The sequence below is a fragment of the Polyergus mexicanus genome, unplaced genomic scaffold (assembly GCF_030449975.1).
Source record: "Polyergus mexicanus isolate NDT 795.1 unplaced genomic scaffold, iyPolMexi1.0 SCAF_12, whole genome shotgun sequence".
In the NCBI taxonomy this organism is placed as follows: Eukaryota; Metazoa; Arthropoda; class Insecta; order Hymenoptera; family Formicidae; genus Polyergus; species Polyergus mexicanus.
The window spans coordinates 8045329-8072687 of record NW_027223332.1 but is presented as its reverse complement, the minus strand read 5'-3'; the positions used below and the strand labels follow the sequence as shown (position 1 = coordinate 8072687).

Here is a 27359-nt window from a genome sequence, read left to right as displayed (position 1 = left end):
GAAAGCCGACGCGGCGACGAGAGAAGGGAGGGGACGCATCTGCGTGCGAAAAGCGTGGGCGAAGCTGTCGCTGATAACGCGGGACACGCGCCGGATTTCCGGTCTTATCCGGTCGACGATTGACCGCGTTGATAAGACCACTTCTCCCCTCACAACCCCGGGTGTTCGCGTTCGCAAAGTAAAAGTGTAGAAGAAGCAAAAGGCAAAACGAGAAGAGCAGAATGGCTTTAATTAATCTGCCGCGGCGCGTTTGTCGGATCCGAGAACGTTGAATTATAGAACACGATCGATCGTGGTACATCAATACGTAATACAAAGATAAATAAGTAATGTATATGGAATTTACAGAGTTGGTGTGATCACTTTTTTTAAATAAAAAACTCAATTTGTAAATCGATAGGGTTGATGAATTATTTCTGACGTATAATTGTACCGATAAATATAAATACTCCTTATAAATCTGATCGTATGATGCTGTTATTCGGGAAGAATATTATCGAAAAAAAAAATTGTTGTCTATAAATAACAGAAAAATGTAATGCACTAGTCTACTTTTTCGCAAGGCAATTCTTGAGGCTTTTCCTCGCGAAAAGAGAGAGACACATGAAAATACATAAATGTAATCCGTCTATCAACACCGTAGCTACCTCCAATCTCGTCAGCGTGATGGCAGACCCGACGGAACTCACTCTAACAGCGAAACCGCGTCGCTTAATCGCATTTCGTAATTTTCTCCGTCCTCTTGCGACTCGCGTCGGCGAAAATTCTACGCGCCAATCTCAAAGCGTTCATTTAAATGAAAATATTACCTAATTAGTTGCACAGCAATTATGCACCTATTTATGTAACGTGTACTCCTGCCTTAATATTGCTTTATCAGCGTATGTATCCACCGTTGTGGTCTGTCAAAATTACGTTAAAAATGTGACGCCTCAGTAATACGTCATGTCGCGACGCTTTTTCCATAAGCATTACGGACGTTATCGGATCATCTGCATTTGTTTAAAGTATTATATATTCGAAAGGGGCACGTTTTGTCTACGTAGGATGACCGGAATTTACCGTCGTCGTGTCAGACAGCCGCTCCGACGGACGCAATTAAAGGCAGTAATTTACAAGAACTAGAGAGAGGGAGGGAGAAAGGGGAAAGGGGAAAGGGCCCGTAGAGCACAGTTTGTTCGCGGAGTGTGTCCAGACCGTATCCATCACGGTGGCTATCCACGCGCAGAAAGGGTTTGTTAGGGGCGAGATAAGAAAACGCGTACATGGGCTTCGCGGGGTGATCGGAGGTGGTATGCAAATGCGGGAGTCACCCGGTATATATTCCGCCGGCCGACGTGTACACGCGCGCGCGCGCGCGCGCACGCACATAGACCATGGGGGGAGAGTGGGAAGAGAGGAGTCCCGGCCGTACCCTCCGCGGAGTCTTTGTTATTGTAATGCCTCGCGAAGATATCGCATTCCACGCTCGCTTTAAAGTAAAACCAACCTACGGACGTCCCACGCGGGACGAGTCTGGGACATTACCGTAAAGCTCGCGCACATGTAGAGATGTGTGTGCGTGTGTACGCGCGAGCGTTCCTCTTACCTGCTCGCGTTCACCTGCGCGCGTTAACATACGTCGAAGTCGGTCGACGACCGGGGGTCGGGGGTCCTCTTGGTGTTGGGATCATACTCGCTACTCGAGAATCGAATCGAGTGGAGAAGGACGGGGAATCCCTTGGATGCACGAAAGACTGATCCGTTTGAGAGTTCGAGGGGATCGCTTACAATTCGAACTGAAAATGGCGATGGAGTCTGAATGTCACGGATAGATGTGTGCTTGACCGGGAGATCTAGATGCGCGTACACAATCGGAGCGAATTGTCGTCGGAATCGAAGGATGGATAATTAAGATAGAAACGGACTAGAGACGAGTATCCGCATTAACTGGTAATGTCATTGACACTTGCGACAGTTCTCATTTTGAAAAGGAAATAAAACTAGTTCGAAGAGAGTATTAAATATATCAGTATGTCATTAAAAGATAAGATATGCCAGATCTGAAATGTTCGAAGAACATCGATTTAAGAACACGAAAATATGACTTTACGGCAAATGTAGTCCATCGATTTTATGTCAAAAACCATTTATTCGATGTAGCCTCACGTAGCCGTCTCTTCGAGGGCAAATTTGTCCACTGCACTTTCTGTTGAGTGGAAAGCTATGTCCGTAATCGCTATATCTTGCATTACTGAAGAATGATTGCTTAGAACGAGAATGTTTCTGAGAAAATTTTTAAGAAATAGAGAAAAACTATAAATTATATCGTATTAGAAAAAAAAAAAAGAAAGGGAGAGAAAGATTAAATATATTTATCATTAAATGCAATGACATCAATTAAATTAAAACAATAGTATCAAATCAAAATCAATTATTTCTAAAAAAAATTTAATAGTATTTTTTAATAACATTTCATACAACGAGATTTAGAAAGAATATTCATTTTTATCGTTCACAATTGTACGCCAGAAATAATTCGTTCATTTTATCAATTCGCAAATCGGGCTTTCACTTAAGAAACAAACATCCAGCAAGCATTTAAACCCCAAATATATATTATGTTACTTATATTCTTCCTTCCATCCTCTCTTTCTCTTCTTCTCTTCCTATCTTTCTCTCTTTTTGATAACATTGCTAATGTAGTGCAGCACAAGCCCCTTTTCGCTGTTTCTCTGTCCCTCCATTTTAACGCGCATTTTAACGAACAGCGCATAGACAGCATCGAGAAAGTTTTGCGAACTGCGTGCTGCCGACTGTTCGAAAGTTAAACGAACGACTCCAATTATGCAGCCGGTGCTGCAACGAGCCGCGCTCTTCCACACAGCGGGAGCTGTTTATTTTACAAATTTATTATTGGCGTTACAACGAATTACTGAATTCTCTCCCTCGCTCCCTCGCTATTTCTCGTCCTCGCTCCCATCTCTCCGCACCTTTCGCAATGCGCGCTATTTTATTTCTCCCCCTGCTAAATAGCGCTTCTTCGCGTCTCCACTCTTGTTTCACCTATGCTCCAAATCACAAGTAAGAAATTTGAGGAATAAAATCTGACGGAAGAATTATACAATATAAAAATTTGTATTTTTCTTTTCCGTTAATTTTCGACGTATTATCGAGTACTTTGAAAAAGATAAAAGACGCATATTAAAATTTCAATTAATGCATCTTTGCTCTATTGACTCTTCGATTATTCACCATTATTTTAACAAAATTGACACGCGAAACGTATCAATCGATTGGACAACTAATTCGATTATCTTCTGATTTCCGATGTGGAAGGAACGAGCGAGACACGTCGTATAACCGATATAATTGCGTAAACTTGGATAGGAACGGTATTTTGACGAAAGCACAAAAGCCGCGTGCGCGCGCTCGCGCTCGCGCTTTTTTGTATGTCGAAAACTCGACGCGGAGAAAAGAGGCAATCGGGAGAATCACTCATCGCCGCCGGGCTGGCCAGCCGTTGCTGGAGCGCGTCAATTTTCTGCTCGCCCGACTGCCATAACTCGCCGTAAAAAATTGGCACGTTAAAAAAAAAAAGAAAAGAATGGACGCGCGCGCGCGCACGCTGTCACGAGTTAATGAGAAGCTACCGATCGTCGCGTTGCCTGGTGTGCCGAGACCATGAATAATTAAACGCTCGCCCCGGCTACCGGGGCGTAATCCTTAAGCATAGGCTTGACCGTAAAAAGAATTATTAAAGCTCGCGTTCTCTCTTGTTCGGTTGGGATCGCAGCATCCTATATTGAGCGCACATTGTCAGGATAAACGCGGCTCGGTCTCGCGACCCTTTACCTGCGTTAGACAAATTTTTCTATCTATCGAAATCTATCTATCGCGTCAATGCTGGTACGCGCGCGTCACGACGGATTGTTGTCATGATCGAATAATTTGATTTCGGCCGATAATTAAATTGTCGACGACGCGTCGACCTTGTAGGTTGCGGCTGTACGTTGCAGAAATAATGGAGATACAACGGCAAATCGTAAACTTTGGAATAGGATTAAATTATTTTTTTTAGGAAGGACACCATACATTACAGGACTCTGCGAAATTATATTGTGATATACAACTGGCAAAGAAATGATCCCTCGTGAAAAAACAAGTTGAAAATGTATATTAAAATTTTTTTCAAACAAGGTTTTTTTTTTTAAGAAAGATGAATATTTAGGTTAATAATTTTTACATATAACTTTCTTTCCTTTTTTCGATAATTTAAAATATTTTAGATTGTTTTTACATGTTTTTTGTATCTTCTCATTTATGTATTAATAAGCTGTTAGATCAAAATAAATACGACGATCACGATTTCGGACGTAGCCTATAACTATTAATATAATAAATAGCTTTTTAACATCGTAACACGAATTATTAGTATTGCATTAATTTGTAAAATGGTAGTATAATTATCAATAAAATAATATATTCATTATCCAGATTATAAGATGTATTTGTTATATAGATATATAAGAGCCTCATATATTGTATGTGACAGCGGACGAAAATGTGAAAACGGTAGTTTGCAGCATCGGCGGCAGTCGTCAAATTATTGGCAAGCGATTAAAGCAGTGTAAAGTCTGCGCGTACTTGTACAGCGACGAATAATTTAAGCGTGTAATTGCCGGGCGGGCAAATAATACCCGTACGATAAACAACGGGCCCGCCAACGCAAGTTAATCGCTCCATTGTCCGATTGTGTCGACGTGCGTGAGCGAATTCCGTCGCTCTCTCGTAGTAAAGCGTCACGCGCTCTAACACGGACGAAATGACTTGGTTATATCATTGCTTTTCCGTGAACAAAACGCCGACGCGTAATCGCGCGCGCGCGCGTTTCTGTTCGCGTTTTCGTGCATTAAACCGCGAATAAATATGTCCCGTAGAATGAACTCGCGTACATCGTCGCCATCGTACGCTGTTTGACGATGTCGAGCGTAGTTCCGTAACGTGAATTATCAGACCGTAAGGGCACATATCGAGAAAATTAGTAAAACTTCCGATCACACACACACACACCCATACACACACACACATATATATATACATACACACAAAATATAATATAATGATATTTCAATGTAAACATTTAAGAAATACGGTAGCTTTCTAGAAATAAGAGATATCATTTATCATGTATAATTCAATAAAATATAAAATATAAATGTGAGATATAAATGATCGTTAAATATAATTCCGTCCTATATCAAATAATCCTGGCTTCAAATGAATAAAATTTTCATACAAGCATGGAAATATTGTTGTCCATTCTGTTCTTTATTATTAATAATACTCCGGGATTATTATATCGCTCATATTATCTCTTATATCCCATAAATAATATTTCGTAATTTTGTTATATTAGAGTCAGTACTTATATTGGCGAATATATGTGTCGAACTCAAATGATGACTATGTAACATTTTGATACTTTGACCTGCGGAATAATCTAATTTTCCTGGACTCCCTATACCGTCTACAAAGCGCGCCAGCTGTCGAATCATTATCGTATATCCGCCTAGCTTTATGGTAACCTTCTGATCTAAATTGCACGGTACTCATTGCGCAACGGGCAGCTGTTATCGACGAGAGGATCGATCTCTCTCGGATCGGTCGCAGCGCACCAAGTTTCAATCGTCCAGATTCGGTCGCGTAATCCGATAAGGAAAGCCGATGGAAGTTAGTGCTTTTCGGGAAAATCTCATCTGACGGGCCGACGCGCGATCTCATTCTAGGATAGGATTATCACGCCCTACCGCACTAACCGATGGGGATCCGTAGGTCTTGCTGCAACACGGGGGGTAAATAAGAGGGGTTCTGGCGAAGGCGACGTACTATAGGTATGACACGTTACGAGGAAGCTATCGCGAAAAGCGAAAAGTTAATCAAACGCTCCCGCCGTTGTTTGTACACGGCTCAACATTAATTCCTGTTTGTACGTCTGATTAAACGCCCGCATAGGGGATTTTTCCGCTTATAATTGGCAACGTGGATCAGCGCAAGTACATCTCGATGTTAAAAGAAATTTTTTAACAAAAAGAAATTCTCGTAATCACTTTACAAAACTACAAGAGAGAGAGAGAGAGAGAGAGAGAGAGAGAGAGAGAGAGAGAGAGGAAGAAGAATATGAATAAAATAAATACCCAATTGTATCGATAATCGTTAACAATAATCGATGCATAAAGAAGAGCACTAGTTTTCTTAGACTAGTTATTTCTTCGAAATGTGTGTGCCGCTGTACCAATAATACTTTCACCAAGATATAAACCCTCCAGGCAGGAGAAAGTACCAGAGCCCATAGGACGAAGAGAAAGACTGCTACCAACCCCGGTTAGCCAGGATACATATCTACTCCTAGGGAGCCGTTAGCTTGAAGATGGCTCCCGTGGGAAACCAACTCTCAGACTCATCGTGGCAAGTAACGACCGCATTCCCTCTCTTATTCCACTCGATTCGAGTCGGTTCGCGTCTATCCTTGTGCAGGATTTCTTCGACCTTTAACAGCTCGCTTCAGTTTCGCGCATTCTTCTTCGAACATATTCGCCGTCTCCCCGAGGAAAAAGTTTTCGGCCGTGAAAACATTAGACGAGAATTTACATTGCTTGAGAGTTTCCACTGAATTAGGCTGATAAGAATATATACAAATGTGTGCGAATTGCCTTGATTCTTTAAAATAAAAAAATTCATCTATAATGAAAGAAAAAAAAAAACAATATCAGTTTTTCGAAATATTATCTATCTTTGTTTATCTAAATTTTATCACGTTATTCAATAATAAAAGTAGCAAAAAAATGAAATTAAAAATAATACATATGTTGCTCTTTTGGATAAAATAGAGATGATAGAACGAGCCGATAAAATAATTGATATAATGTTGGGCAATTAATGTTATAATTATCAATATGACAAATTTGTTTTAATTAATACCTCTTATTGTTTAATGAGAAAAGTTTGCGATAAATATCATTATTCATGGGATGTAATGCATGCGCGCAAACGCATCATAGCAGTGAGACGGGACAGAAATGACAAGCGACAAGAGCGGTGCAACAAGAACACGATACTAATTTGTCTAACACGATGAGCAACAATGTTTCGGTTCTTCGGTACGTATAATACATGTACGAACGTTATATGTGGTCGATGTCGCATGTCATCTACGCCCGACACAATGAACACGATTTTCTTGTTCTCCGAGTCCGAGACAATGGTCTTAACATTGTAAAGGACGGACTTGACTTGCTAAGGAAGTTCTCGTTGGCCGGTCTCAACGCTATTGTATGCGCGCGCAGGACCCTAAATTTGTGTTGTATATAAAAGAAAAATATATCTTTCACATATTATAATATCCCGCGCACACACACACACACACACACACACACACACTGAATCTTTTCAAACTACGAAATTTTTAAAAATATTTAAAATGGTTCCTCCTTATCAATAATTTTGTGAAATCATTAACGTTACGATTTCTTAACACGCATTCAACATTCGATATTATGACATTTAAAATGCGTTAGAATTAAATTTAAATATAATTAATTTAAAAAATATTTTATTGTGCATCTGCACATTAGAAATTTAATTAAAAGAGGATAAACAGTATAAATAAGAATAACAGATACTGTTTAATTAACGACTGATTCATCTGCTCCTAATACGCGTAATGGAAATAAAATGTGAAAAAATGTGTAAATGGGACTTCATCTCAGTAAATAAATTTGATAAAAAATTTAATTTGCATAATAATTTTATATATGTGACTGACAATGAGACAGACAGAACTCAGTAAATCGTTATTAAAACTTTTATACATATATTTGTAAAATGCATACAGCTTGATGCTTTTGTTACATACTAGATACATTCAACATCATATAATAACGTAGTTAGCGTTCTGTTTGTATTACTTATAAATGCCTCTTTTTTTCGTAAAACGCATAATGCACGATAAATTGCAAACGATAAAAACATTCCTTTGACAAATGTGATGTTTATATGTCAGTTTAAAATGAAATAATTAGTGGGGCGATGCTGTTATATTTGTGCAATTCTTTATTAAATATTAATATTGATAACATTTAATTTATGTACAACGATAAGAGAGCGCATTACGCGGCTCGCGTGTAAACAAAGTATTATCGAATTGAATACAGATATTAATAAAATTTCAATATATCAATTTGCATGTAATCAGAAGGAGTAATGGACAATTTTTTTAAATTACAATATCAGAATGTAAAATTCATATCTATATCTATAAAGATGATCATATCAATTAAGATTGTTTCGACTTTCCCCAAACACACATACGCAACAACTAACACACACACATACACATAAGAACTATTGATAGAATTATCGTTAAACTACCTTAAGCAAGCAAACTATCATTCTAACAGCATCGTCTCGTGCCTCGTGGCGTTATCGACGGTTAATTCAATGATGTGTCAACGAAACGGAGTAAAGAACGCATGAAGACTACCCGAGATACATTAGAAGAGCACAGAACCCTGGTGACTGCGGATTACTGCACAGCTTGGCGAAGGTAATTTCGCGAGATAGGCGCTTCGTGAAGCACAGGCGTAGAGCGTAGAGCGCGATATTAAAGCGGCAATGCGCGGAATATGGTAATGTTCGGTGGCAGAGAGAGAGAGAGAGAGAGTGGAATAACGGAGGGAAATAACGAAACGATGTGGACGCGATGTAGTAGCTGGACATCAGGCAGCGGTGAAATCCATCCGAACAAAGGAAACGTCGAGAGCCACGCACGTTTATTCCGTTCAATTTCACCGCGCGCGAGTCGATTCGCGCAAACGGCGACGCTAATGGCAGTTCCATTCTCGAGATTTTCGAATTTCTCGCAAAGCCCGCTTTCGACTCCCAGACTCGCTCAGGAGTTTCAGATTTTCCGAGACTTCGAGATTCGTTTCTCTCTTTCGCTCTCTCTCTCTCTCTCTCTCTCTCTCTTCTTCTTCTTCTTCTTTTCGACTAAAGCCCAACGGGAGTATATTGGAGAATCGTGGAAATGGGACAGCCCTGGAAACTCCGTCGAAGTATTAAAATCGTATTGCGCTCATTTTACACGATGTGAGTGCATTGATCGCATTCGCGACACGTATTACTTTCCCCATCGCAGTTATGTAACATTGCGTAACGTTCCATAATTACAAGATTTAAATATTGTGCAAGATTCTTCTTTATGATATTTAAAATAAAGAGTATAAATTAACATCTTCGTATCGAGTTGATTTTTTGCAAAACAATTTACGTGGTTGCGAACTCGACTCGTATAAGGATGCTGGGATGATATATAATGCGTCGAAATGAAGATGGCAAGATGGACAGATCTCTGGAATGCGATCTTATCCGATTTAAATATAACAATACGGCTCGGGATGTAGAGCCATTTAAATAGATTTCTCACATTTCCGGCCCCTCTTCCTCCCTATCTCGTAAGAATCCGCCAAGTACGCGAGGGCCAAGGTAATTCGATGTGATGCCGCCGGAGTGGCTTTTGGCATCGGGGGCGAGGAAGAGGAGTAGTGAGAAAGAGAAGTGGAGTTAGTAGAGAGAAACGTCGGAGAAAGGGACAAGGAGACCGATATAGAGAAAGGGCGAAGGAGAGGACGTAACTCAAATTGTACTTGGACTATCTGCACGGTGGATCTGGCATCTCGAAGAGCAACGCCCACTCACACTTCGCTGCGGGCACGCCGCGGTTGTGCGTGCGTATGTATACGTGCTCGCCTCGTACGTATATACTTACATATATCACGCGTGAACGCGAAAGCGTACGCGTGTTACAGCCGTTCCTTCGCTCGCTCGTGCAAGCAGGTAGGTCGGGCACGCCGGCGCGGGCGCACACACGTCGGCGTCGGGGGTGGATCGCGTACAATTACCCATTGTCTGATACAGAAATTTATGTGAGGATACCCAGGGCCCACGTAACTAACGGACGGTCAGCTTCGAAAGAGAGGGATTTAGAGAGAGGGAAAGAGATATCTACTAAATCCAAAGGCTCGCCGCAGCATGCGCCTTAGACTGTGCAGATAACCGACGAATAGGATACAAGAGGGATGTGCTTTGTGAACCGGAACCCGCGTATCTACCTACGCACGTAATCTTATATTTCGAGACGCGAGAGTTTGGATAGAGAATTCGTACGCGTTTCGCGTATACGCGTCGAAAGTTGACGGGGCCGAACGGGTGTCTCTTGTCTTTTTTCTTCTTCCTTAAGCTGATTTTCTAAGTAAATACTATTCTATAAATATTTTATATATTAATAACAAAGATAATTAGAAAATCGGTAAAACTAAATTTATTTCAGAAGTATTGTTCATTTAACACTATAAAATTTATACAGAAATAACTAATGAAATTTAATAAAATAGAAACGGATTTAAGACATGCAACCCGCAAAAGATGAATAAATAGAATAATAAATAGAAGCATAAATTCTCTCGTAAAAATAATATTTTCAAATATTTTGAAATATACTAAGAAAAATAATTATGTATTTTTTTCGATAGATGTCATTTAAAATCTCAAACGAGAAATACATATTAAAAACATTTTTTTATTCATAAAAAAATATTTCAAATAAGATTTTAATTTACTTTTAAATAAATTATTATTTCTCGTTAACCATTAATATTTTAATAAGATAAAAATAGCTTATACACTGATATTTTATATTTATTTTATATTTTAAATACTATTTTTTATCTATCTCTGCAACAGATATTCATTATTAGATTCGAGCTGTGTTGTATCGGTAAAGAGAAAAATATGCAACATTATACAAAAAATATTCAGCTTTTACAATATGTATCTACATATCATTCGACAGCAGAAACGACATCTCGATTTACCGATCTGAACGGGAATTTAAAGGGAAATCCGCGAGAGGAGCCGCGGTTTTTACCAATGACCGCCATTGCTTACGCTGTTTCATTCGCGTGTAAAAAGAAAAAACTACGAACGCGGTTGTCACGTGGTTTGTTCAAACAAGGATCGTAGCCCCGGCGTATTAAAGCGTCGACGGAGGGCGAACGGTAGTCGACCATCCCTTATTTACCCACGTGACGAAGCAGGCACTTAGTATCGTGATATTACCGGCGCAAATAAAAAAACACGAGTGAGAAAGTGTTTCGTGGTGAGCGAAATTTAAACGCGATGGGATGATGATTTATATTTATGTTATGAATAAATGTCAGCAGTGAAATTGGGTTACGAGAGATTTAGGATTATCTTTTACGAAACATGCATTTGTCGCGCTAATCTGTTGCCTGTCATTTATTAAGATAAAGCTTGTCTATTTTTCATTTTATCTATATTATACCTATGCAATAATATTATAAAGACCGATTATTTAATGTATCTAATTAAAGTATAACGTCAGGGCGCGTAAAAAAACAAAATAGTCATAAGGTATATATGACGGTTGAATTTCGATGTTTATTCTATCGCGACATGAGATCCGACTGAGTTGCGTTTGTCATAGAGAAAGGAAACAAAATGCCGCTTGTACCTCACTGCAAGCTGTCGCAACATCGAAAAGAGATCGTCGCGACGCCCGAGAACGTGCAACGCATTAGGAGATCCCGAGGATCTCTCACGAGAGGGAGGAAAAGAGAGGAGCTGGGAAAACAATCCTAGCGTCACGCACACTTGCACAAATAGCGAAGAAACGGAAGAGACCTCCGCATCCTCGGGCAGAGACCGTTCGAGGGGGATACCCGACGCGCGCGGACGTTTTCCTTTTGGATCTGATCTTTATGATTTCGTCGCTACTGCTTTAGAAAAAAAGAAAGAAAAAAGAAAAAAAAAGTGGTCCCGCGAGACGCGGCGCTCGCGTGTAATTTCTTCGTCTTTTTTGCCGCGCCAATAATAGCGCGTAAGCGTCGGCTTTCCACCATCGATAGAGGAAACTAATCGGTCCCAAGAGCGTGCCCGAGTTGTCGTCGTCTCCGAGACTCGGTGTCGCGAGGACACGGATGTCTCAGCGAGAGGCCAGATGTCGCGTGATGACGGGCAAGAAGAGAAACCGGTTTTCGGACAAAACGAGGGACGGCAGGATCGTGGATACGTTATGAAAAAAGCTGATAGCGCCCGACGATCCGCCTCGTTATGGCAAAGCCTTCGGGGATAAATCACGCGAAAACTGTGATCGATGCCTCCCGCCTTTGACCTCTGACTCCCTCGTGCTGGGCTCGCGCGAGGTCTTGCATCAGCGAGCCGTGCTTATCGGGACATCGATATCGCCAAGTCGATTTTCTTCCCCCGAATCGGCATCTTTGACGCGCCACCGGCCGATCGATCGACCTGTCGCCAAGAGTTACCTCCGCACCGTAGAAAAAAGATGCGAGAGGTTCGTTAGCATCTCGTTGAGAGGCGAGGGATGAGAAATCGTGTTTCTCGATAACCCTGACGCTTCTTCCTCCGCGCCGAAGCAAAATGGTTTATGGGTGAACGTGTATCAGTGTCACCGGCGACAGAATCGATTATCGACAAATTCATAGACGCTGAATCGGACGGAAATTGCAATTCGATTAACTCTATTTAATTGTGTGTCCGATATGAACACGCGGTTGTATTTCTTTGATTATTTTCTATTAATAAAGTGTAATTAAAAGTCTTCCTTTTCTAATTTCCTTGAATTATAAATATTATGAATATTGTCTCGGCTTATTCTTGATGTTACGATTATATCGATTTCTCCTCGATCAATTGTGATTTCGAGCGCAATGCAAATAGCTTTGAAGAACCTTCACCCGCGTGATGGATGAAGTTACAGCGAAATGCAAATGTTATTAGCGGTATCTATCGGTAGCGCGTAATTCGACATTCAATTATGGTCTGCGCCATATCGGGCATAATGCATCGCGCGCTCTCGTCGCGATCTATGCCACCCTCGTGTGTACAAATAATCTTCTGGCGCGCGGGATGGACGCGCATAAAGGAGATTCTCTATTCGGCGGCATTGTTAAAAGCAAAAAAGCACCGTTACCAATCACGCGACGCGGTGCGGCGCGACGGTTACGGGGGTCCATTATAATTAGGTTTGTGCGTGCATACCGTTAATGGACACAATATATACCCTGTGCCGCGTAACAACGCGACTCATCGCTAACCGAATTATCCTCCCGCTTGCCCCGTCTCTCTCTCTTCCTTCCTCTCCTCCCACCGTTTCCGTCGTCGCCTCCTTTTCGCGCCCTCTCCCCGTCCCATTGTTTACTTTTGTCCGTCCATCCTCCGAACCGCCCCAGGCTAAACAAACTTACGGGGTTTTAACGCTTAATAAGCTTAGTGATTTTGTAATTGGGTTACCGCAGTCCGCCGCGAATAGAAATCGTAAAAATTCTTAGCCCGACGTAACAACGTTCCGCAACGTTGGCAGATCCTCCTTCTTGCTCGCAATGACCTGCGCGATAAGTTTTACTATTTCTCGAATAAACCATACGTATATAAACACGTGCTTCCAGCAGCAAACGATGTCCATGTATTATGCGCAACATTAAACCGCGCGTCCGAATAACTCTGATATAAATCTTGCACGAGTTAGTATCCCGTATGCTGCAAGTATCAAAATGTACCTCTCGGCGCCTTCAGATTTATATCACAGAAAACAAATTTTTGCCTCGCGCACAAATTTTCGATTTTATAATGATATACACGAGAGAGAAAGAAAAAAAAAAACATCACATCGCAAACGTGGGAAAGAATTATTAATTTCATAAAATAAGTATCCTAAAATATTGTTGCAAATTATGTGAAAATAATTGATTTTAGACTAATTTTAATATAAATGTAGATGTATCGGAAACCTATGGAAAGAAAGTGATTTCTCCTATAAAAGATACGTTGAGAATAAAATCTTTTCGTGAGATTTTTTTTCAAGAAAAATGATTTGTGAAAATTGTAAAATTAATATATTTATGTCTTTGTACAAAGATGCATAAATATGTTATCTATTTCCAAATTAATTCTTTTTACAATTAAAACAAAGTCTCGTACAAAAAAAAAATGTGATTCTACATTTCCAATTTATTTTTCCATGAGAAATTATATTTTTCGGTTGTATTACGATTTTTACATCTTAAATATAAATCAAAAAGATACTCATCCATATGTGTGTAATATTTATGTTATATCTGAAGTGAATTTGATCTGATATTTCTTTATTGAAGAGAAACGGATCAAGACTTTTGCACCGTGATTATATCGTGATAAAAAAACGTGAGAAGAAAAAGCCTAGACGTGACGCGAAATCATCTCGTATACGCGGATACTCGCTCAAACGTTTTCTGTTTTCCGGCGCTGCGGCGAACGAGATTCTCTTCAAATTTCACGTATCCATAATACATTATCAGGTTACTATGGGGGAGCATTGTGGCCACCATGGAGACTCTGTTCGTATATCGAGTACTCGCGCGTACACCGTATATATGAAGGCTTGTAAATTTCTTCCTAGCCTTCAACGCGGATTAGGTTAACCCCTATAATATCGTCATAATTCCTGTGTTAGGTCCGCAACCGGACGCTGCACGTATGTTGTACGTGCGCATCCATGTGGCAATCTATACTTCCATAAATATAACGCACGTATTTCTCACAATGCGCGAAAATTATTGTACGCGTCGACGAGGAACGGTATAGCGTCGCATAAAGAGAGACGTATAATTTTGTGAATAATATAGGTCAAAATTGAAAATAATTGATTTTTACGCTATCTTTTTTTCGGCGTTACAAAATTTTGAGTGTAATAAAGCTGACGTGGTCTCTGCGCGGCTCATAACTTCGTAACAGGATCAATTTCACGTATCGCTTGTTTTATATATTTCGGCATGCAAGTGGATGATATTATGCAACACGAAATATCGTGACATGACGTTATACGGCGTTCCGACACGCACAGAGAGAGAGAGAGAGAGATAACGTGCTTATAAAATATTTTTCAGTAACAAGCGTGCGGTGAACTTTCATTGTCGTACTAGTTACGAGTCAGGCACCCTTTTCTATCGCTTAGCGTACAGAGGATATAAATGCACATTAATATTTATGTGGAACAATAATAATCATATTTGAGAATATAAATAGACATGTGCAGATATCGTAATACACTTGCTGGAAACTTGGAACGACGATTTATCCCATTAGATTAATCGCGTGTAATTTATAATGATATAATTTAATTAGCTCACAGTTAACTGGTTATTTCGTAAACGCAGATGATATCCACGTAAAATTTATTACTCTAAAAGATACCTATCGTCACTGTATTATTACGAATTCTGGATTTCGTGCTGCATATGCTTTGTGCGTGTATGTGAACGCGTTTATTAAATCTATTAGGAAAATTTATGGCCCGTATACTATACATTTATACGGTACTATTGATAACGTTATATCATCTAATATCATATTTTTACGCGAAACAGATTACAAATACAATGGGAATTTTATTCTTGTATAAATGGTCGCAGTTCATCGGATTGCCGTATAAAAAGGACTTCTACTTCGTCATTTGATCCGCTCTTGAGTAAAAACCCGTTATCTTGGATTACATCATAGATAAAAAGATTGCACCACCATTGATAGGATAGTGGCGTCCATTGCGAGATTGGATCGGATGTTTCACGATCTTTCTGATAATGGTGGCTGGACGAGCGCGCACTGTCCGGGACGCCAGAATCGTCTTTGGATTAATCGATTTGCGCCACTGATAGCATTCCCGAGACGAGATGGAAAGAATACGTTTCACTTCCTCGATTTCTATTCGCCCGCTAAATGGAAAGAGCTTACGTCGATATCGCTCGAATCGAGGCTTACGATTTTCTTCGTGCGCGAATCGAGGACTTTCAATAAAAACTAGTATCTACTATATTTCGGCGCGAGAGCTATTCTGTAAAATATGTGATGCTTACTTTTATCGACTATTCGCAATGTACAGTTATTGTTTAAAAAAAACGCCCTTTTATTTTCATATTAACCATAAAATAAATATCTCACTTACCGATCGATGCGCAACAGCGGAGTTAATTATATGGAAGCTCTGCGTTGATCTGTAACGTATAAAGATAAGATTTAAATTATAACAGCGTTCAAAATCAATAATATTTAAAAAAATTATTATTGTATATATGTGTATATACAATATATTAAATATAAAAGTTCGATATGTATATTGATAAGTACATATTTAATTACATAATTTCCTACTAAAAAAATTATTTTAGTTTTTTTCTTAAGTATAAGCTTTTATAAGATATATAAAAATTAATTGTGAATCTTTAATTGTGGATTAGTCAATCATACGGACATATGATAATCTACCTGACGTTTCAAGTTTCATTGCACAAATATTACTAATTATACTAGCGCGTGTACGCAGCATAAACAAATGCTACGTGCCAGTTGATTTGTTGTCACTTCGAAACATCGAAACATTACTTTACGTCAAATATTTAACACTTTATGAAATAATTTCATGTCGAATATTCTGTTTCCCGTATATTTCTGATTGATTATTAACGAATTGATGTATAACTTTCCATTATCTGAATTATTCAATCCAACGATTCTTGGATTACAATATTCCACGTTCTACATCCGATAGTTTCCTGCAATCAATTATTTATTTGAATTATTCGATACGTGTATAAAATCCTTTTTAGACGATCTATAGAATTTCTGTCTTGCATATTGTCGCAAATTATGAATCATTTAAAAAGATTTTTATTTCGTTTTTTACTTTGAAAGAAATAATGATAAATTACGTATCAACGGCAAAAGTTTAAAATGCGACGCGAAATATATCTAATAAACGTCGTTAAAAAAATAATTGTCGCTTGTAAATATCACAAAAATAAATTCAAGTTTGCATTTTTCTCTATCGTTTCGATTTCTTCAAATGAATAAGTCGCTACTTGGATAAATAGCCATCGTTAATTCTGAGAGTTAAGTAATCGCGCGGCGGAGATTCGCACATCTGGAGAACGAAACATAAAATAAAGGAGATTTAAAAAAACGGATAAAAGCACAAGGTATCGTTGAGTCCGTGAAAATCAGACGACGTGCAATAGTGATACATACACGAGTTGCACAGACCTCGCGTGTTCGCGCGCAATCTTTTCTCGCTGCATCGTCTGTTGATACACTGACACGGGACCAATTATTTACGCTTAATGTCGCACTTGCGCGGGAATTGTGCGGGGAATGAAGCGAGGCAACGGAGACGAAATACGGACGAGAAACGATCCTGATGGTAACGGTTCCTAATGAAAAGCGAATGGCTTCCGATAAAAATCAAGAAATTTATCATCGTACGATCGTACAACGGTTATATCTCGCGATCTTTTCAAGCCGACAGAATTACGGTGCGTTAATATTGGATGCCAATTAATATTGGATTGTACAATAGGTTGTCTTTCGCCTTCAATCTTTGCGTCTATTTTTTGTATCAATTACATATAGTAGATATATGGAATTTGTATAATTAAGATATCTGACAAAATAATTAAAAGATAATCGGGATATAAAATAAATTCATTAAATATATCTTTTATAATATAAAAAATATATTTTTAAAACTATTTTTTTTGTGCGCACTTTTTAAATAATTTTTATTAAAGCAAGAATGTGATTAACACTGAATCATCGTATTTAAAAAATTTTATATCTTATATTATGTATCTTATATTATATCTAATTTTATATCTTATATATATATATATTGTGTCTCTATTCAAGGGTGATATGCACGCGCATATCATGTATACTGCGTACAGATAACTAAAGGACAGGTAACTAGTCCACATGATTATAGGAAACCGTTGATTACTTAGCCATGATATTAGTATGACATTGCTAATATTGGCAAGATTATCGGTATCAGATATTCGTATTATTGCAGCGGCTGATTATTCCGACATCAACAGTTCCAATATGCGCGTCACCCGCGCCGGAACTGGTTTTCACCTCTAGATAGAGAAGAACGAGAGCGAACAAATACGAGAGAAAGAGAGAAAGGAAGCGAGAGAAGGAGATTTCCGTGCCTGCTAGAAGACGTAAAACTCGGGATTACGGTACGCGGCTCGTTTCGAGATGTTTGCGCGAAAAAAAAAAAGAGGGTAAAGTTGGTGGATCGTAAAGTTCGAGATTACGCCGTTCGGGTTTAACGGGGCAGAGACCCCCCCGCGCAAAATTTGCATGAGACTGCTGTAAGAGATCTCGCAAGAAAGTGGCAATGAAGAGGCGAGATATATAGGCATCGTTACTGGACTGACGTAGAGGCGAGACGCGTACAAATAGGAACCTTGTCCTCGAAAGACGACGACGCTAGCTAAGCGCATCCCGTAAAAAGAATGGACCGTAAAAGAAATGTCGAATGTCAGCGAGACACGGGCGTTAAAGGCGCTTCGCGATGGAAAAATATGCGGCGGTGGTATTTCATTATATCGCATGTATCTCGCGGGAATCCGAATAGGCGGCGCGCGAAACTTTTGCGACCCCGATAAAGAGAAGTAATGGTAGAAATTCGCATTCATTTCGTCGGCACTTTTTATTCAAATTTCGAATTATTCTCGTAAAGCATCGCCGCCCGTATGTACTCGTCCGCGTATTAGCTTATGCAAAGCGGGAGCGTTGCGAGGATCTTTTTCGGAACGCCATTAGGCGGGAATGCAAATGAGAAGCTCGCATCGGTTACCTTTCACCATTGACGGGCGCAGGGAAATGCAATTTCGCCAAAGATTTGATCGATTGCCGAGGAGAAAAGTGGGCACAGTCGGACCCATCGAGTCGAATGCAAGCTAAACCAACTGAAACTGGTTCCGCGAAGCATGGACCCGCGTGAACGGTTAAAAATAACGTTGGAGAGCCGGTTGTTATAAAGTAGCTGTCACCTCGGAACGGATAACGTGCGAGAAATGAAACATCACTTCGAAGGATCCGCTAGAGACAGTGTGAACGTATGTTTGATGTCCGATCGCCATCTCAGTTTAGAGAAAATTATTGAGCTCTCTTACGAATCGATCGCTCGCTATTTGCCTGTTCGTGTCTCGTTTCTGCGCGCAAGGCGTGCTTCGAGTATCGATCTAAAGTCAACGGACCGAGAAGTACGTAGGTACGTACTTATGAACGCCCGACGACAGAGAGACAGATTAAACTTCACGTCCTCGCTAAGAGTTTTCATGCTTTTCATGAATAATAAATTAAACGGAGAGAAGTTAAGAAGAGAGAAGATCAGTAAAAATTTGGCGCACTTAAGATTATTAACGCGGTATTGGCTACTATAACCTCGAACATTAAGAAACTTTGGGGAAAAAAAAAAAAGAGATTAAATAGATTATTAAATAGATTCATTATCGCGCGATAAAATTAAAGGAGTAGTTTATCAAGAATCGTGTGCGTTCGAATACTATTATAATATATCCAATCTGAGATAATTTTTCAATCGTGTTAATTTTTTTAAATCGCATTTACAAAGTTACCGTACAGATTACTTTAAAATTAATAATTTATAAAATATTCACTTGGTAGAGTTATTATTAATAGGAAATATCGATTGTTCCGCCATCAAGAATACAACGGCGTGCGACTCGTGCTTTATAACGATATAGTTATCGTACAACTTTTGTTATCGCTTGTTATCGATATAAGAAAGTGAAATAGAATGAACAACTTGCATGAACTTAGTTATCCATACCTGTCATAGTTATATTTATAACAACGTAACTGTAGGTAGGTGCTATTAACGTGCCCTTACAGATAAGTGGAAACTTATCGACCAACTCTGCGCGTTCGTGTATGCGACATGTATTTACAGAGAACAATTTTCATAAAGAATGGTACAGTCGGCAATAAAATTCGTATAAAGATCTGTTGATACAGCTAAACAATAAAGTACATATTGAAATTTTATTTAAGTATTATTTTAAAGAAGCAATAATGCATATTATTCAATATCGAGAACACGATATTGATGATATCAACTCGCTATCATTTTTGCTATGATAAATTTATAAATCTAGAATATTATTTATTTTTTAAAAAGATGTATAATTTAAAAATTTCTCTTTTAAATTAAAAGAATTAAATTAACTTTTAAGAATTTTGTAAGAGAGAAACACATTATCCATATATACAGAAAAAGATATAAATTAATATTTCAGCATATCCGATCTTTCTTTAAGATAATCTTATAAGAATGTATTAAAACAGATACAGCAAACACACTATTTCAATTAATTTTATTCACCTAGCACGCATTAATTGTAAAACGAAATAAAAATTTGTGATTCTTTTATGTCGGAAGTGTCGGTCAAAGTTTTTTTTATGGCTACTATTATTTCTAATTGTAATCGTGGCTCTTTTCTGTCATCGCCAGTTAACGTTCGTCGTATTGACACAAGGTTTCAACACGTGCTACGAGCGTAAAGGTTTTCGTTACGATTATTACTATCATTATTGTCGTCACTACCGCATTATCGCAGCGTAGATAGCGTCGCAGGTTGTACGGTTTGTTATCGTAACTTATTAACTGACACTTTAAGGCGACAAATAAAAATTTATTGGCCGTTTTCCCGGAAAAAAATGCCAAGATACATAAAATACCTTTTATTTCGATATTATATTTTTATCGTACGTATTTTTAATGTTTTCTATAAAATTGATAAAAATTGATACATGTGTATAAATAAAATGGATCAGTAAAAAAGTCATGTCTATTTATATTACATTATTGTACAGTTTTATAGCATTTTATCGATCTTCATTTATCTATTATTGAACGAGCTCTCCTTCTCGATATACCAGACATTGAATGAGCAAAAATATATCCCGATATCTTATTAAATTTAAGCATCCATATAGACGCAGTTACACGAAGTAAATCGTGCAGAGTCTGCAGGTGGCCAGATAGCCCCGATGACTCTTTACTTACGAGAGCTGCATATTTTATATCAGGCGAACACGTGAGACAATGAACTGCCGGAAGACTCGACCGCTTGACAAACTGCGAAACAATTTTCGCGTTACACCGTAAAATTTTGGCCGATCGCCATTATTCCCTATGTACGTGTACCGAATGATCGATGGATCGTTCGTGAATGCGTGTGGGAGCAGGCGCATTTGTTTTAAACCACGCAGTCTTTTTTTTTTTTTTTTTTAGCACAAGCTTCTCTTTTTCTCTCTCCCTCTCTTTTTCTCTCTTTCACGTTCAACCCCCTGCGGTCGTTCGGCAAGTGCTGGATTAAAAAAAACAAGTTCGATAGCTAAAACCGCGTAAACCGTTTGCATCACGTGGATTGTAAACAATGCCAAAAAATCCAAATATAAGTAACGCTGCGGCTGCACATTCTACAATCGGATATGATTTTTAAAATTTCCGTGATTCTTCTGCTTCCTCCTTAAGAGATTTCGACTCAAATTATGATCCAAATTCGAAATTTCTATAAAGGACGATTATATTTCTCAATTATAATATAGTTACTTGTTTTTTGTTTTTTTTTTTTCATCTCTAATCACGAAATTACAATCGAACTTTACGGAACACACTCGCTTTTTTACGTGATTCCAATACATCACAGAGATGCGTCGCATTATTAATTTATTAACCCGCCGAGAATGAGTATCGAGTTTGAATAGGAAAAGCATATATACATACAGCAGAACACTCTTGCGCTATTGGTAACGTAATTTACGAAACGCATAATGTTGCTTTTATGTGACGTTACACACGCACGCGCGGTGCGTATATATGTGCCCGGGGCGTGATAAAGGCATCTGCACAGACAGATAAACATTCATTCCGTCCTACGTTAATTACACGCTGCGTTATTTATCGCGCTCATGTATATAATGCAAGGGTCAAAACGAATTTATACGGTCGCGAATCGAATTGTTCGGCGCATTACTTTCGCGCCGTTCTCATAATTGATGCGATCGGCCAAGCGCCGCCGATTCTCGATTAATATTAACGCGCGTCGCGTTATTAGTCCTATGAATCATTCGCACGGTGATCCGCGTAGGCAGCGCTATTATCTACGAATCACTGAGCTAACGTTGCCGCCGACGGAAACTATAATGTCGTAAGATCTCGATGTGCCCGTTCGACTTGAGTGACAAATGTACGAGTTAGAAGCGTAACTTCTGCGATCGCCGACGCAACGCTAAAATCAATAATGGTGCGAGAAGTATGATGGATTTATCTTTATATCAAACGCACCGAGTTCATCTTTACAGTTATATTCGCAAACTGATAACGGTTCAAAATGTCGCGAAAATATAATTACATTTATTACTCTTTTAACAAAGTTGTTATTACGATATTACACAGATGTCATTCCCCTTTACAACAGAGATTAATTAGGTCATTCGTTTCTCATAAGCAAGAATTACGACACATTCCGTTGTGAGAAATATAGTCGCGTTATGCAGCTGTTTGGTTATATTTCAATAGTGAAAATTAATAAATTTCTATGTGTAACGAGATAAAAATTCAAGCGTGTCGATTTCAAGATCAAGGGTCAAGAGATAAGATTTCTCTCACGCCTGTGCGTGTCGTAATTTAACGAAATCTGTAACGAACCAATTTAAGGAGACGAGCGATACGACCGGGACCCTTGAAATTTCTATTAACCCGAAAAGGAGTGAAGGGTCATTAAAAAAAATTCGGATAAGGTAATCCGCTGATAAGAAGGGTCGGTAAAGGGCTTCGTGGAAAAGGGCTTTCCCGACGATGCGAGACCTATGTTTATGTAGCTTATCTGTATCGACACCCTCTGACATGTGTGACTTATCAAGCAGATTATCGAGCTTTATTGGGTCCATGTTGATTTTCGAATTCACATAAATCTCGGCGCATTTAACGACGCGATCGACGCAGAATAGCGCGACGATAGAATTACAAGAGACACATGTCATAGATATACATATTTATAGATATCGAACTTTTCGCTCTTATTTCTTTATGTTTTTATATTATTTTTTTTCAATAAAATACAGTTTTTACTTAACAGAGATTATCCAATTTATTGTTCTGATTTCCTTTAAAAACTTTAATTATTCAGAAAATAATTAGTGCTATTTTTACAACAATTTTCAGAAAAATTCTACAACATATTTAAATAATACATTTGTTATAAACAATACTATACAAAACTCGTTATAAGCGATCAGAAAAATAGATAATATGATATATAGAGGTTATTAATTAAAAGACAATTTATAGACTATTAATTATCAATATTAATATTAATATTTAGATTAATTAAAATCTATTAATCAAAATAATTAATATTCACGTATTAGCAATATCATTTCCGATTAAAGTTTTGAAACGAGTTTTTAAATATTGACAAGTTTGCAATTTATTATTATTAATATTAAAAAAAAAAAAAAAAAAAAAATGTACTAGAAATTAAATTGAAAGAAATATAGTAACCGTGACTATTCCGATTTGATTGTTTCAGGGAAGGGACGGCTTTATCCGGCCTACAGTCTAAGTGGCAGCGAGGGTGAAGATAATACCTCGAGTTTGCGTAGCCGCGCCTATCCGCAAAATAATCATCAAACTAACCAGCCACATCATAATCATTACAACACCAGTCAGCACAAGCAGCGCGTCTATCAACAACAACAACAGCAACATCCCCTGTATCATATGCCCGGCAGTGGTGCCGGCCTCAGTGACACACCGACTTCCGGTAACGCATCTGACGAAACTCTTACTGATAGTGACCTTATCACTGTCGCTCGTGATTCTGCGCTGCTCGTTCATAACGGTGAGTAAAATACGCTTATTCGTGTGATTTATCGTTTATGTCGTTATAATAAATAAAAATCTCATGTTCGCGATTATCAATTGTTTGTTGATAATGAAAAAAATACAGAAATCCTGTTCCGATTCGCTAATAATGAAACCAATGTCGCAATTTATTTTGGCACAATAGATATAATTATCGAGAATGTATCATAGTTCCAGTCTTATTGAGGGAGCGATAAAACCTTTTCATGCGAGAGAGAGAGAGAGAGAGAGAGAGAGAGAGAGAGAGACAGAGTACTTGTCATCGAGTAATATTCAAGCTAATAACGCATCCATGGATGTAATCTATTCCGATAGCAGTTCTGATATCGTTCTTGATGATGGATTACGGATAATATGGATATTGAGAACGCAATTTCGATGCACAAGATGTTCCATCTATAATTATATGTACATTTCGAATAATAATAGAAAATAATTTTCTTTGTTTGTGTTTTTTTATAATATTTTATATCCTTACAACGTCATATAGTGTACAATATATATATTTTCTAATGTGAATGATCGCGGAAAATGCATTGGCTGCTGGAAAATGTCAGGAACTCGCTGAAGTAATAGCGGTAATGGTTCCCTTGCGAACTAAGGCAAAGAGTACTATAAAGACCCGACAACAGAGGTTCTTTATTGCCCGAATGCCTTGCGGATCTTCTGCCTCGTGGCGATCCATTTACTACAGAACACACGGGACAAGTTGATTTTCTCCCGATATGCTCGAACGAGATTCCGTGCGAGAGCGAAAGACGACAGAAGGATGGAAATGAGTCCGGTAATTCGTAAACAAGCGAAGGAGGGACTCAAGGGGTTCCGGAAGCAGCGTAGGGAAGGATAGCGGGGGAGCCATGGACGCGTAAGGGCGCGATGGGAACGAAAGACCGCGAAGAGAAAGTTTTGAGAATCGAAATCAGGCGTGGAAAGGAGATGTCTCTCGGGTATAAAACTTGCTCGTGGCATCGGGGGGAGCGTGCGTAGCGGGGATCGTTGCGAGCAGAAGAGAGGATAAGAAAATGAGGAGAAAGGAAGGAAGATGATCGAACATGAGAGAGAAACGAGTATACTCGTTCATTTAATACATACATATGTTTTATATATAAATATTCGTGAGAGAAAATATATTTTATGTCGAATTGTACTATTCCCGGTAATCAAAAAAAAACATGCGCTGGTTTCGTATTAAGTTTTATACCAGTGCAAAGATATCATATATACATGTAAAAAAAAAAGATCCGATCAATAATATTTCCATTTGAGACATAAATAAAAATCGATATTACAAAATAATTCTTTTTTACTTATGCAAATTTCATACAAAGTTCCTTACAACAAGCACGTATAATCGATAAATTTTCCGACTCAGTCAAACGGATCGCATTAAAACTGATATAAGCTGGGGGAAGAGGAAAATCGTGTGTCGATATTCTTATCGATAACCCAGATCTACGGAAATCTGCGAATTCAGCGAAACTTTTGATACTCGGAGGGAAGCGGTCTTTCTGAACTGATTTTAGCTCGATCTCGGCCGAAATCGTATATTCGTTCGATTGCTGTTTACCGATCGCAAAATTGGACGTGCCGCGATCTAAAGAGCGAAGGAGGAAGAGAGAGAGAGAGAGAGAGAGAGAGAGAGAGAGAGAGAGAGAAAGAGCTAGTGGGACGCGACAACGACGACGATGACGACGATCGGATTTGCGAACCCGTCGAACACTCACGTTCGTTGAATCCAGCCGGAGCCGTTGAGACGACGCGGCCGAGATTAGTCTGTCTTCGGGTAAACGTGCGCGGAGAGTCGGTGAAGGGTTATCCCGTATTTAATTAAACTGTTACTTCGCATTGATTGCCAAACTTGGGCCCTGGGCCGCTCGCTACAGAGAAGATTATCCAAGTTCGCCGCGCTTCCACTCTCATAGGCCATATCGAGAGGCAACCAGGCAATCTCGCCAACTTCCAGCCACGCGATAGCACCGCTAACCTTCTTTGTCAAGCATCTTATTACTCTGTCTCCCGTACGAGCCGATATAGTTATCAGTATCGGTATCGAAGTAAAAAGCTTGAGGATGCAAGTACGAAGAACAAGCGATAATCACTTTCAATAAGTAATCTCTCTTGTTTCACAAAATCTCGTCTAGTCGGCATGAAATACTTGAAATACGTAATAAATATATAATATTTGAAAGATCGAAAAAAAAATAGATATAGAATTAATTCTCGCTGTATCGCGTATAAGAAACAGATGAAAGTTTTGCGTCGCGCGTCTCTAGTCTCGTACAAATTACGCGGAACAACGTAAAATAGATTCCATCGAATTGCTTACCGACAATGTAATAGATAATGTGCTGAATGGACGACAAACGATAATCGCGATAGCGGTACCGCAAGAAGCTAGTTAGCGGGAGTCCCACAGTTTTGCATCGTGATAGTGACAGGGACGTAACAAACTGTTAACTAGCTCCTCGTGGCAAGTAACTCTACGGCACGGCTAGGGAAAAGAAAAGTTGGGAATGCGCCGCTCGTCCCGCACGATCACCCGCTGCAATGATTTGACGCTGAGGATAGAGTATTTGCAGCTGCAGTTTCCCGCAAGTTTGCGCGATGATCTTGGCAGGATTGTAATATCTAGCCTGTAAGCGGTTTAGTGATACTTCGGGATAATGTACCTCAGTGAACACTAGATAATCCATGTATTGTGTTAATACTATCAGCTATGTATTGTATGTGTTCCTCTCTGTTGATAATAACATGCGACATAGGATCGTGCATTACGAAAATCAACAATTATACGATTTTATGAGATAAGATATACTTTATCGTTTATAGAATTGCGTCAACCTATTGTATATGTTCTTAATTAATTAAAATCGCTCCAACTTTTTTGCTACTTTATAAAGTACTTATATTTTATTACTATCGATTTTTGTCACATTTTTATAGCAAATTTCGAAGGGATTGGCGTTTATAATATTGGATCGTATGGATAATTTTGATGTAAGGATGTATCAAGTTGCATGTATAGTTGCAGGGTGCTTCGCGTCATAATTTTATCGGGAATATTGGTAGTTGCGTGCAAGTGGTCTCGGAGCGACCGAGGTAACTACGGGGTAGCCGTTCGCTACGATAGAGAAGAGTTTTCAGCGCACCTTCCCTCCGCACTCTCTGTTCGCGCTACCCTCGCTCGCTGAAACGCAAGACCGGCGTCTCCTGTCGATCGACCGGGGGTAGGCGAACGTGAGCAAGAGTTTCATTTAAGTTAGAAATTGCTTCTTCCGTAGCGATGATGGGCCGCAAATTGGGCGCGAAACAGAACGTGAAGGAAGAGAGGAGAGTCTCGAGAATGCGGCGACGAAAGATTTCGAGATGACGAGAGAGAGAGAGAGAGAGAGAGGGAGGAAGAGACGGGAAGCGATGAAAGGGCGCGAAGAAACAAGGAGGGATGCATAAACGAGAAAAGGGTATATTGATTTTTTATTTATGCGTTTGTCTCTACCTAGCGGAGATACAG

The 27359-nt window shown here is 39.1% G+C and overlaps 1 protein-coding gene across 3 annotated transcripts in view; it reads left to right on the top strand.

Annotated features, from left to right (window-relative positions):
- The window catches only part of Ten-m (teneurin transmembrane protein Ten-m), a 525552-nt gene that overhangs the window by 222771 nt on the left and 275422 nt on the right, over positions 1–27359 (top strand). For all 3 annotated transcript variants that reach the window (XM_070305173.1, XM_070305172.1, XM_070305177.1), the window contains exon 3: positions 23514–23825. In XM_070305173.1, the coding sequence (XP_070161274.1) occupies positions 23514–23825 (312 nt within the window). The remainder of the gene's footprint in view (positions 1–23513; positions 23826–27359) is intronic.